The sequence below is a fragment of the Pseudoliparis swirei genome, chromosome 8 (assembly GCF_029220125.1).
Source record: "Pseudoliparis swirei isolate HS2019 ecotype Mariana Trench chromosome 8, NWPU_hadal_v1, whole genome shotgun sequence".
NCBI lineage: Eukaryota > Metazoa > Chordata > Actinopteri > Perciformes > Liparidae > Pseudoliparis > Pseudoliparis swirei.
The window spans coordinates 7,232,851-7,245,711 of NC_079395.1; the positions used below are offsets into that span (position 1 = coordinate 7,232,851).

Here is a 12,861-nt window from a genome sequence, read left to right on the forward strand (position 1 = left end):
AGTCGTGTCCTCGGGTGGTTTCACAGCGTCTCCACTCAATGACTGCGGCTCATTCCAAAATGTTCTGTCTCTCTCAGGGAAATTAAATGCTTCCCTTGTGGATGTTCACCAGGAATTGAAAGAATTTGCAAATGTTCATCTGTGTGCTGCAAAGTCATCGCCAGAGGAAATGCATGAACATCTAGGAGGGTTTTAGGTGACCACATGTTCGCGTTGGAATGGTCCCCACCATGTTGCATTTGGTTTTTATACTCTTCTGCGATAAATAAAAACTCGGTACTTTGTGGTTTTTCAGGAGGAACATTGAGTCTGAATTACTCTTGATTCATGATTTCATAGACAGATTCATTCATTAAATATTCATGCAGAGAAAAGTCAGTTCAGGTAAACAAGTGTCATGAGCAGTGTGAACCTCAATGGATAAAATGACACAGGAAAGAGCGCCACTGTGACAGCTTCCATGCCATCACCCTTAGGTTTCCCCCCAAAGCACACAGGATGGCAAAGGGGGACGGGGAGCTGGAGCCTAATGGGATGGGGAACTGGGACCGGCCGGGATGGCGACGGGTCACGGGACACGGGGAACTTGTTTTCAGATTTCAGAGTAAAACTTTGTGAATGAGGAACAAAGTTCGTATTCCCAGCGCTGCTTTTCTTCCTGGAATGAACCAAAGCTTTACCCCCCCCCCCCTCTCTTCTTCCTACTCTGCAGCAAAGGGAGCCCTACTCTGTCCACACCTGTCCTTGTTCCCTTCCCTTCAGATCTACAGTTTTACAGATGGGTTTAACCAAGATGGCGGTGAAGTGGAGCAGCTGACAGGCCCCGTTCACTGCAGAGACACATGTTGTTAGATCAGAGCACAAAGTACAGACGCTTCGGAGGAAGTGAAACTCAGACAGTCGTTGTTTTTGTGAGGTAAAATGGCGCAGAAAGGAGTTCAGCTGATCAACATTGTATCTGTTATCTGTTACCTCTGCTTAATGGATTATCAGAAAGGTTGCAACACAGTCTCAGCTGCAGCAGAAAGGACCGGGAGGCAGAGAGAGCTGGAGGGGAGTCGACTAAACATGCAGCAGAGAATCCAGGACAGAGAGAAAGACCTGAAGCTGCTCCATCAGGAGGTGGAGGCCCTCAACCTCTCTGCTGATAAAACAGTGGAGGACAGTGAGAAGATCTTCACTGAGCTGATCCGCCTCATGGAGAACAAACGCTCTGATGTGAAGCAGCAGGTCAGATCCCAGCAGAGAACTGAAGTGAGTCGAGTCAAAGAGCTTCAGGAGAAGCTGGAGCAGGAGATCTCTGAGTTTAAGAGGAACGACGCTGAGCTGAAGCTGCTGTCACACACAGAGGATCTCAACCAGTTTCTACTCAACTACCCCTCACTGTCACCACTCGGTGAGTCTACAGACTCGTCCGGCATCGATATCCGTCCTCTGAGATACTTTGAGGACGTGACAGCGGCTGTGTCAGAAGTCAGAGATAAACTACAGGACGTTCTGGGGGACAAGTGGACAAACGTCTTACTGGCGGTGACTGATGTGGATGTTTTACTGTCTCAAGCAGAGCCCAAGACCAGAGCTGCATTCTTAAGGTATTCAAAGGAAATCACTTTGGATCCAAACACAGCAAACACACTACTGTTATTAACTGATGAGGACAAAAAAGCGAAATTTATGAGAAGAGATCAGTCTTACTCTAGTCACCCAGACAGATTCACTATATGTTGGCAGGTCCTGAGTAGAGAGAGTCTGACTAGACGTTGTTACTGGGAGGTGGAGTGGAGAGGAAGAGGAGTTGTTGTAGCCGTCTCATACAAGAATATCAGCAGAACAGAGAACGAGAATGTATGTGGGTTTGGATACAATAACAAATCTTGGGCGTTAGATTGCAACAAAGTCCGTTATAACTTTTGGTCCAACGAATTGTATACTCCCATCTCTGGTCCTCGGTCCTCCAGATTAGGAGTGTACCTGGATCACAGAGCAGGTATTCTGTCCTTCTACAGCGTCTCTGAAACCATGACTCTCCTCCACAGAGTCTAGACCACATTCACTCAGCCTCTCTATGCTGGACTTGGGTTGTATTCCACTTACGGAACCACTGCTGAGTTCTGCAAACTCAAATAGACAGAAGTGAGTTCAGGGAAAGCTGGTTAAAGTCAGTGTTTTAATTCTTAAACTTATTTTATTTCCATCATTGTCGCTGAGAGCAGACTTTTCTTCACCTGTCAATCAAACCTTGTGGGCGGGACTTGTACATCTTCTCCTTATTGTTGTGTAGATGTCTGAGTTCCTGTAGGTGGCGCTCCTTCCTGTGTGTGTTTAGTCATGGAGGCTCTCACTGCTCATGATGATCTTTCTTTAACTGAACTGACTTTTCTCTGCATGAACATTTAAACTTCTCTGAGCTCTAAATGTCTGATGAATATTCATATTGATGCCTTTATATTGTTGTTTCTCTTCCTCTTCATGTTACTGAAGAGAGAAAGCACCAGACCTTCATTTATCAAGATGTTTTTGTCGTTTGTAATGTGAGAACAAAATGAATGTTTACATGACTAATAAACAAACATGAGCAAAGTACTTTCTTCTTCTTATTATTTTCAGTGTTTCATATGAAGCTAATAGATATATTATTAAACTAATATGACAGAATAACTGAGTCAGTTTTCTCCTGACACCACAAAGTCCAGAGTTCATGTTGAGACCAGAGAACATGTGTCAGTCTCTCTTTTTAACCCCCCCAAAAAATCCACTTTGGCTTCCTCATTCTAGTCAAACACGACCACACGAGACAAAGCGTGAGAACTAAGAAAGACCAAACGTGTGACGGTTTAGTTCATGTGCTGCTGTGACGGAGTTCTGTTCATGCATGTAGCAACAGGATGCATCGTCTCTTGAACAAGGCGATCATCTTTGAACGATCACACAAAGCGTGACACACCTTCTAAAAGCAGAGCTTGTGATGTCAGAGCTGCTTTGTCGTGTTTTAAGATGCATCTGCAAACCTGCAGCACAGGAAGTGTTGCACGCTTCTCTTGAGACGACGGCCAAACGACTGTCTTGTGAGAAAATCCAAGAGTAGTTCTCAGTAAACGATTCTGCTTCGGTCCGAAAAGGTCTCTGATGGCTCACTTGACTAAAAATGATGTACTGTGTTGTATTGTAAAATAAAGTATCATAATCAATAAGGAAATCTTTCATTCTTCTTTTATATAACTGAGATTCTGGTCAAACTCATTTAACAGGTTCACATGATGAATACAGTATTTCTTGATTCAAGAATGAACAAAGTACTTTCTTGTCTTATTTTCAGGGTTTCATACGAAGCTAATGTATAATTTATTAAACTAATTAGAGAATAACTGAGTCAGTTTTCCTCCTGAAACACCACAAAGTCCAGAGTTCATGTTGAGACCAGAGAACATGTTTTGAAGTAAAACATTTAAAAAAAGAATCTGAAGACAACGTCCAGTGTCCTCGGTGGGATGAAGCCCTGGTCACTTATTGATTAAGTCTGAATTTCAATGTTTATTTGACATTTGAGTGTCCATACAATCTGTCACCCGCTGGGTTGAAGGTCATTTCATCCTCATTTATCAAAGCCAATCATCTTCATCCCTTCAGCTCCCATTCTAATTCTTCTCTCACAATGTAATAAAAGATAATGTCAAATGTTTCTGCGTTGTCTATTTGTGTCTGTAGATTTCTCCTTTAGCACCAACAGTTAGCATTAGTTAATACCTCAGTTGCATATTTAAACATAACACTTCAGAACACTTGCAATTGATTAAAACTATAACATGTGCAAGACCGATTTTTTTCACCATTTCGTTTTTTGTGAAGAGCAAAAACAATTGTCTGGGGATAACTCGATAATTCAAACTCAACAATTATCAACTTCTACTGTTTACTGGGTAGTGAAAAGTGACCGTATCAGTTGAACCAAGACAAATAAGTATTTTGTCATCATTCAACAAAAGCATATCACATTAATAGCCAACACAGGTCCTGCAACGCCTCACAAGGCTCACATCTGGAATCTGTCCTCCTCAAAATCTGTATCTGCAGGGCTGCAGCACTGCAGCTCCTTTTTGGACAGATGCTGGACTACACCCACACCGACACAGTCACCTAGCACATTGGTGGTAGTCCGGAGACGATCCCTATCAACAAAGACAAAGATTTGAGGTTGCATTAGGAACTCATTAGTGTAACTTGACCATAGCTACACCCAAGTTTAAACGTAGTTATACTTTAAACTCAACTGCAAACCTCAAAGCTCTTTATCAAATGATCAAAATCTCAACATGTCAACATCTGAAACAGATATTGGTTCCATGTGCACTTACAGAATCCAATCAACTATCATGAGCAGTGATATATCTTCAGTGGGCAATCCAACGGAGTCCAACACAAGGATCATGGATACCATGCCGGCCTGTGGGATGCCCGCTGCACCTGTGCTTGCAACTGTGACAATCAAACTGAAGAGCAGAAACAGTGATGGTTATGTAATATTATCTTTGATTTTTTTTGTTTCAATCATCGGCAATACACCAACTCAACTCTATGGGAAGTAATATGATATATATAGACTGTACTTGTCCCTTTCAATCTGCTCAATCTTAAATCATGTAAATAAATTAATTTAGTGATCAACTGAAAACAACAACAACATTTGACCAATCTGAGCTCAATGTTTATGTGAGTTTACCTGAGGGCAATGATTTGACCCAGGTTAAAGTCCATATTATGAATCTGGGCAATGAATAAAGCAGCTACAGCTTCATAGAGTGCTGCACCATCCATGTTCATTGTGGCCCCAATAGGGAGCATGAAGCGTGTCACTTGTTTGTTCATGTTGTGATTTTCCTCCATACAGGAGAGGGTAATAGGTAAGGCTGCAGAACTGTGGGGAAAAAAACATATAGTATCAAAGGTTAGCTGCCATTGCACTGTTGTTCATGTGTCTGCCATGGGTCATATCAAGACTGTGGCTCACCTTGATGAAGTCCCAAAGGCAATGGTGAGAGCCTGGAGTAGACCGAGCATAAATCTGAAGGGATTCTTTCGTGTGAAAATGAAATAGATGAGGGGAAGGGTGAGGAGGCTGTGGATGAGGAGGCCAGTTATTACAGTGAGAGTGTACATGACAACTCCAAGACCTATCTCTCCGGAGTCTTTCATCTTCACAATCTGTCCCGCCAGTAGGAAGAAGAGCCCCACTGGGGAATACCTGTGATGCAGAGGTGAGACACAGCAGAGGGAGTTGATGAGTCAGTGAGTATATCCACATTTGAGAATGTTCTCACAATATTTCATAGTTAGCGTAATAGTCCCACAAGTGTACGCACATTATCAAATATTCACAACACAAGCAATCAACCTCAGGCACGAAACAAACACACTGACAAGCACATAATCAGCTCTGTAATATTAGAGGTGGTAGCAGCCCAGCCCAGTCTCTGGACTCATATCCTGATCAAATTATTGTAAAATGTGCATTAAATAGACGACACACATCCAGTGTATCTTCATGTGCTTACCAGATGACCATGTTGACCAGATGCATAATGGCTTTATTCAGGCATTCAAAAAAATCCCTCAGAGGTTTTGCTTCATTCCCCATGCTGCTCAAGATGAGGCCAAAGGCGACAGAAAAAAACAGTAGACCCAAAATATTGAGTCCGTCTGAGGTTCCTGGTCCTGGTACTGTGTCATCTATATAAAGGGGCCCCAGGATGGTCGTTAAGACTAGGTGGTGTTGTGACAATGTGATAACAATAATACAGATCAGACATGTGACAAATTAAACATAAATGACACTGGTTAAGACAAACATCTGGCACCGCTCATAGGAATAGAACAAACAAAAAGGAATCTCACTGTTGTCACTGGTCGCCGGCATACTCCTGGAATAAACGGTTTTGTACTAGATAAAAAAGTATAAGCAAATGTAAACCATTAAGCATTAAAAAAAAACGTGACTATATAAATGCAGAACAAATAGCCCTTGTAGATCTTACCTTTCTGAAACAAGCTTCCACCAAATTTGAGGGATTCATGTTTCTATATAAAACAAAAACACTGATTAGGTGTTTTAACTTCCAATTGTACCATTATATGTTCCATATATTTGACACTGCAAAAGTGTGTTTCCAAGGAATATTTGAATACGCACCTGATTATATCTAGAAAGGAATCCACAGTCTGCACATCCTCTGTATTACCACTAGAGGACACTGAGGCAGTCCTGGAGGATTTCCCTGGTTGAATTAGAACAGCTAAGGTGATGCCAGTGAATGTAGAAATACATGTGGTGACCATGTAATAGCTGAAGGCCTTTAGCCCAATTTCCCCAAAAGCCATCCTGTCCAAAGATGAAAGACCTGAAATATTAAACATATGGATTTTATATTTCAACATAACTCCAAATTATTGTATTTATGTTGGTTTGATAACCTAATATACTAATATATAACCAGAATATCACATAATGGGATAATCCAAATTAAAATACTTTTTACATGTACAGCATTTTTTGTGTGCCTTAAAGGGTACCTGTAGTCAAAAACAACAACGTGCTACATCCATTAGGCGCATCAAATAAATCATATTTTCCCTGCCGCTATTGTCAACAAGTCACGCATAGCCCGAGGCTTTACATTTCTTTGTCAACATTCCGAGTCCGTGAACGCTTCAGGGCGCAGACATCTTGCCAGTTATTTACTCATGTCAAAGGTCACTATGACGTAGAGTCGTTGAAAGGAATTCAGCCAATCCGGAGCCACTTCTACACGCGTTGCTTCTTGGGATAGATCGGTGGCCTCAAGAATTACACAATCTATATCAGGGGTGCTCAATACGTCGATCGCGGCGACCTGCCAGTCGATCGCAGCGTAGTATTGGTAGATCGCATGACATTAAAAAAAATTGGCCCGCCCCTCTGTCACTTTCTCTATAGCGCCACATTACAGCAGCAGCATGTCATTTCTGTCTCTACGTGTTGCGTTGACAGTCCTCTGCCCGCCGTCTCGTGCGCCGCGGAGCTCCCGACACCAGTTTGCGCGCATCGGGACGGACGAAGCAAAGAAAAGGTCACTAGCACCCCCGAACATGTCGGCCGAACATTGCATCAATGAAAGACATCTCCAGCGCTGGCTTATGCGCGATGTAGCTATCAAGCTCACGCTTTTGTGTAAAGTAGGTTAGGTCTAATGTCACGATATCATCGGACATAAGTTCGTGTTCATTACAACAAATGCACTCTATGTCTGTTTTTTGTGGCACACATTTCCCACAACTGCACCAAACGTCCGCCGACTTGCGTGCACGGTCCGCACGGTGAAGCATCTGTACCGGCGGTCCTTCGGCATCAACTTCATCAGAATCATCGCTATCGCTGTCACAATTAACTAAATGGGGATAGTCTGCTTTTAATGGTTCATACAAGTATCCAGTTGCTGAATCTGACAATCTTTCATCGTCCATATTTCGCCCGTTTTCTATATTATTATCAAGTTCTCAGCATTTGTTTGCGAGCGCTCGACGTTGTTTACATTGGTTTCTGAACACATCCGCTGTGGTTGGCTGTCGATCTATCAACGATGTGACGTCACACCACCGGCGCCATATTCAAGCACCAGTGCAATGAAGCTTGTCGGAGTTGAGGGACTTTGAACAGCCTAAACTACGTATTGTTATTGAATACTGGACCGTCAGTGCATGAATAACTTTTAGAAACACATTATCTTTTGATCTGGCTACACATTCGAGATCACAACAGGTACCCTTTAATAGTCTTAAAAAATATATATATCTTGAATGATGCTCCACTTAACCCTCCTGTTACCTTTATATTTACTGACATATGTTACCCTTGGGGTCAATTTGACCCCAGCAATTAAAACCTCCAGGAAATTATTAGAATTAATATTGTTTTCCAAGTTTAAGTGTGAGGTACTTTATGTTTGTTTGTTGACTACCTAAATAGCCCTTTAAATATCTAAAAAAGTTGATATTTCTTATATGTTTGACACAGTGAAAAACAGCCTGGGGTCAAATTGACCCGAAAGAACACCGACATTAAACATTGAATCGGGTCAAATTGACCCTAAAGGTAACAGGAGGGTTAAACAGTGTAGCGAACAATATCAAACTAAAACTAGTTTGAATGATTATTTTTTAAACACAACATTTAATAATTAAACTGAAACCTTTCTACTATAACAACTCAAGAGCCGAAGTTTCATGGTTACCTGCGTAAAAAGAATCAGCTAAAGTACAGAATAAGTTGATATCTTTTCTCTGACCTGTGCTACACTTGCTTTTGACATCAGGCTTAGTAACAGTTGCACCAGCCACTAGTGTGCATTTAGTATTCATTTAGTATATATATCATTATCAGGAAGATTATACCATATGATATCATTTTTGGGGAAAATCATGCCTGAAATCCAGTTGAACCGGGCGGAAATGTGTCTCTCACCTGCAATTACACTAGAAATAATGAGAGGAAGCACCAACATCTGCAGGAGTCTCATCAGGAGCTCTCCAGGAAAGGTTAAATATGTTACATCCTTGGCGGACATATTAATGTGGCGTAAAGCAAAGCCCGTGCCAATTCCTCAGAGAAAAATAAACACAAAGTTCGTCTGTCAAAGGGTGAGGTCAAAATACCAAATGCAGATGACATAATACACAGAACAGTGATGGATAAGTAACATAATGATACAAAGCAAACTAGTAATTGCAATCTGTCATTATCAATGGTATGGAAGATCAATGGCAGATTAAAGGACAATATTCAGGCAGGAGAATAAATGACAGTGTTTTAAAACCACTTACCTAATGCGACAGCAGCCATTGTGGAAACAACAAAAGCATTTCTTATGAGAAAAGCCACAACATTAGGCAGATGACGTGAGGGCTTATCACACTGGACGTATGTTTGGGTTTTCTGGGGTTCTCTAACCTCTACTGAGTCCAACACAGACAGCTCCATAAGGCTCGGCTTCATCTCTGACAAGAGTGTTCCCTCCAAACAGTAAAACACAGATCTATATAAAACATGGACCATTAAGAAATTCATTTTATAAGACTTTACTGAGCTTGTCACAATAAATAAAACCATACAACTGTAAAGCAGGTTAATAGTGTGAATAACAACAACATGACATGAAAATCTGTCCATAGAAGAAACAATCAGGGGTTATAAGAAGTAATTAAAATCAATCTCACATTCTCCTCAGTCTCGCAGTACAGATGACAAAATTATTAGAATTGAAAAATTAGGAAAAACGTTCTATTGAAAAGTCTAACACATGAAGTTCAGTCAGTGCAGCCGCAGCAATGAACAGCTTCTTATGCTGACAACATTAATCATCAACTTTATGCCCGAGCCTTTCCCTCATGCGTGTTCACGCAAATGATTGTTTGAGCGTTTAATTCTGAATAGACAACAACAACACAATGTAAAGTACCTGCAGGAGGAATAATGTGCTCACATTTGATTTACACATTTTAATATGATTTGTGAGAGTTTTAAACCTTTCAACTGCCTCATTCCAAACATATAATCATCCTGGAAGTGCTTTTTTTCAATTCAGACCTGACATTTTAATATTTTTTCTGTGTGCCATCTTCATTTACTCTTACCCAGTAACATATATACGGATATTTACACATCTGAACAAAAGAAAACATGTTTAACCCTTGTGTTGCCTTCGGGTCAATTTGACCCGATTCAATGTTTCACCCTCCTGTCGCCTTCGGGTCAATATGACCCGATTCAAAGTTTAACCCTCCTGTTACCTTTATATTCACTAACATATTTTACCCTTGAGGTCAATATGACCCCAGCTATTAAAATCTCCAGAAAATTATTAGAATTAATATTGTTTTCCAAGTTTAAGTGTGAGGTACTTTATGTTTGTTTGTTGACTCCCGAAAGAACACCGACATTAAACATTGACCCGAAATTGACCCGAAGGCGACAGGAGGGTTAAATATTGAATCGGGTCAAAATGACCCGAAGGCAACACAAGGGTTAAAAAGGTAAAAATGATTAAAGTAGCCCTAGTGGTTGCAGAGATACAGCATTTTTTGTTTGGGTATGCCATTTTTAGAGCAGAGGCCTAAAAAAGCTTGGTGCTTAAAAGGTTAAGCAATATGTAAAGAAAGCACTAGAGTTCAGTAGAACTTGCGCAGCATAATCCTTGGTTACTCATTCTCTAGACAATCCAGGACTAGCTATTTTAATATGAAATCATTCAACCACATTGGAACTCCATTTGCCATCTGTGTACAGTACAAATGATTAATAGAATTCAATTATCAATTTTTCACATTTGAAAATGAAAAACTAACGAAGTCTATAGTCAAAAGCCAGCTAATGCAGGCGGCATTGAGAGGCTGTGCATGCCAACATGCTGATGAAATCAGTCAAATATACATGTTAGTTTAATGTTGTTTACCTTTTTAGTTCAACGTGTTAGAATAATAACATTAGCTAACTAGCAATAACCAGGGCTGTCACATCTCATGGCAGCACGAGAAGTAAAATCAGAGTAAAAGGATTAATTATCTGGGCAACATGCATTTCTATTTCATGACAATAAATCAAATGTATGAGATATTCAGTCTGGATCAACAGCACCACTAGCAACTTAGTAACCTGCCATAAGACTAGTATGAACTCTAATAATAATAGTAATAATACATTTATTTTATAAGGCGCCTTTCAAGGCACTCAGGGTCGCCGTACAACACATTAAAAACAGTTTAGACAACCGGAGAGCAGCGGCAGCTAAACACGCCAGCGTTCAATCCTGGAAGAGACGTAAAGGATGAAAGATTACAGCACGACATGAGGATAGAGAGGAGAGGAGAAATAACCTGTAGACTACGCTCCTATAGGAGGACAGTGTGGGAGCAGGAAAACACACACCTCAGCACATAAGCACATACATTTTAAACATTTTAGTTAGTTTAACTTCCTGTTTTTTGTTGTTGTAATCACTCACCCCATGCTTCCTAGGTGGCTTTACTTCCTGTCTTTGTTTATTTTCCCGCCTGTTTTCTTCCTCACCTGTATTCCATTAGCTCATCAGACCTTCCATTAATTATAGCCCAACTCTTCTCAAGCCATTTCCCAGATGGTCTCAGTTCTGTTCTGTATCGTTACTCTGTGAATTACCTCAGCCCGTTACTTGGATCTCTTTTTTTGTAGCTTGTTTCTTTGTTTGATGCTTGTATATTCCTTTTTGTATGCAGCGTGAATATTTTGCCTTTTGTTTTGTGAACCTGGATTCAGTAAAGCTTTTGGATTTTTACGCTTGAGTTTGACAATTTCATTTTGCAAATGTATTTTTTTGTGAATATTCATTGAAGATTTCTAAATAAACTTCAGTTTGCAGCATCATTTAAATAACAGCTGCATTCTACCGGGCTTGTTTTTAGTAAGCTTAAGGTAACGCTTATAGTTGTTATGACCTATGAACCCAACGTCCAGTCCTGTTAAGTTCTGTTAGGTACAGAGGTTTTAAGGTCACTGGGGTGTTAAGTCCAAAGCGTCATTAAAAGTCTTAGGATGAGAATACATGGCAGCAGTAGTGGACAGTACAGCTTTTCAGGGAGATTTAAGTATTTTACAGCTTCTTGATTCCCTTAATGCAGAAACCCACTGTGGTGCTGTGACTGGTCAATAATCCATAAAGTACCCTTTAGTTAGTGTGTTGTGTAAATTATTTTCTAAAAAGGACATTGTTGAATGTCTATCAATTCCCAAAGGTTTGGTCATATCTAGTATTATATATATATATATTATATATATATATATATATATTTCAGACGTCGCAGGGGGTGGAGGAGGGTCGCATCTGTTTTGAGCTGAAAGGACGACCGACAGGTTAAAGGTTTGACAGCAACGATGCAATTGTGTTAAGGAAACCGTGCAGAATCTGGTTGGTTGATTAAATCAGGTGATAGAGTAAATCCAGGGAGAAAATAGAAACATATTCCTGACTGAACTTCTGCTTAAGTTTCATATTTGCATTTTATAATGACTGGATATGTGTTTATAGTAACTTTTGATAGTTCTGGAGTAAATATTGATTCAAACTCTGTGCCCTTATTGTATCATGGGATTTGAACTTTCTTTTATCTGTGTTTATTACAACATTACCCCATGTCTACTTTAGTAATTAGTCCTGGCTAGTGGGATAGACAGCAGTGGCCTACATCCTCATCGTTTATCCTGCTACATCTTGTTGACAAGGTAAAGACTTTCCAGTGTCTGCTTCCAATTATGAGCTAAGCTCTTTAGCGGTTTTACTTCAGCCATAAGTTATTGATACAATCTAGTAATGTTGACACGCAATAGCCACAGTTACATTTTTGGGAAGTTTGAAGAGCAAGCTATTGTTTATCATTTGTTATTGTTACTGGATATTGTATTTTAGCGTTACCCTTCTTCCCTCCACTAGGCCTCGACTATCCTTTCCCCTTATCCTTGTAGAACTGAATAACATATATGTGGTGTTCCTCGTGAATCAAATGGTTCACGGAAATGTGTGTCACAGAAATGACTGTGACAAACTAAATAGAACGGGACCAGAAATAATTTCATCAATTACACCTTTGTCTATACTGCTCTGGCATGTGTGACAGACTGCTGTGTAAAGGGTCTATAGATTAAGTCTATTTGTGTTTAGTTCAATGTGGGTGTGACGTAGACAGTGTGGCCATGAGGGATGCATGTGTGACATCAACGGATGTGAGCGAGCTTACAAGGTAGCTTTAGGTAGAGGTTTATTTCCTTGAGGTCTCAAATTAGCCAGAGAAGCAGATTAGCCCCGT

The 12,861-nt window shown here is 40.4% G+C and overlaps 1 protein-coding gene and 1 pseudogene across 4 annotated transcripts; one reads left to right on the top strand and one right to left on the bottom strand.

Moving 5' to 3' along the window:
• The first annotated feature begins 746 nt into the window (after nucleotides 1–746).
• LOC130197591 (tripartite motif-containing protein 16-like) lies at nucleotides 747–2,583 on the top strand (annotated as a pseudogene).
• Nucleotides 2,584–3,214: 631 nt separating this feature from the next.
• Nucleotides 3,215–9,723, bottom strand: LOC130197585 (excitatory amino acid transporter 1-like). 4 transcript variants are annotated; one of them, XM_056420331.1, is made up of 11 exons: nucleotides 9,244–9,723; nucleotides 8,851–9,062; nucleotides 8,492–8,629; nucleotides 6,185–6,392; nucleotides 6,030–6,072; nucleotides 5,890–5,935; nucleotides 5,550–5,724; nucleotides 5,006–5,239; nucleotides 4,718–4,912; nucleotides 4,353–4,487; nucleotides 3,215–4,166 (listed from the first exon to the last, which is right to left on the bottom strand). In XM_056420331.1, exons 2-11 carry the CDS (start codon nucleotides 9,020–9,022, stop codon nucleotides 4,031–4,033), a joined length of 1,482 nt encoding a protein of 493 aa, XP_056276306.1. In that variant the 5' UTR covers nucleotides 9,023–9,062; nucleotides 9,244–9,723; the 3' UTR covers nucleotides 3,215–4,030. The 4 variants fall into 4 exon arrangements, with proteins under 4 accessions (XP_056276306.1, XP_056276308.1, XP_056276307.1 ...); XM_056420333.1 differs by lacking the exon at nucleotides 8,851–9,062 and having other exon boundaries at nucleotides 8,492–8,582; XM_056420332.1 differs by lacking the exon at nucleotides 8,851–9,062.
• Nucleotides 9,724–12,861: the final 3,138 nt, after the last annotated feature.

Coding starts and splice junctions, on each gene's coding strand:
- LOC130197585 (XM_056420330.1), bottom strand. CDS start 9,196: ATGGACAGATTTTCATGTCATGTTGTTGTTATTCACACTATTAACCTG. Junction 5,936..6,029: donor TGGAAGCTTGTTTCAGAAAG/GTAAGATCTACA, acceptor TTTTTTATCTAG/TACAAAACCGTTTATTCCAG. Junction 5,725..5,889: donor GCCGGCGACCAGTGACAACA/GTGAGATTCCTT, acceptor CCCTTTATATAG/ATGACACAGTACCAGGACCA.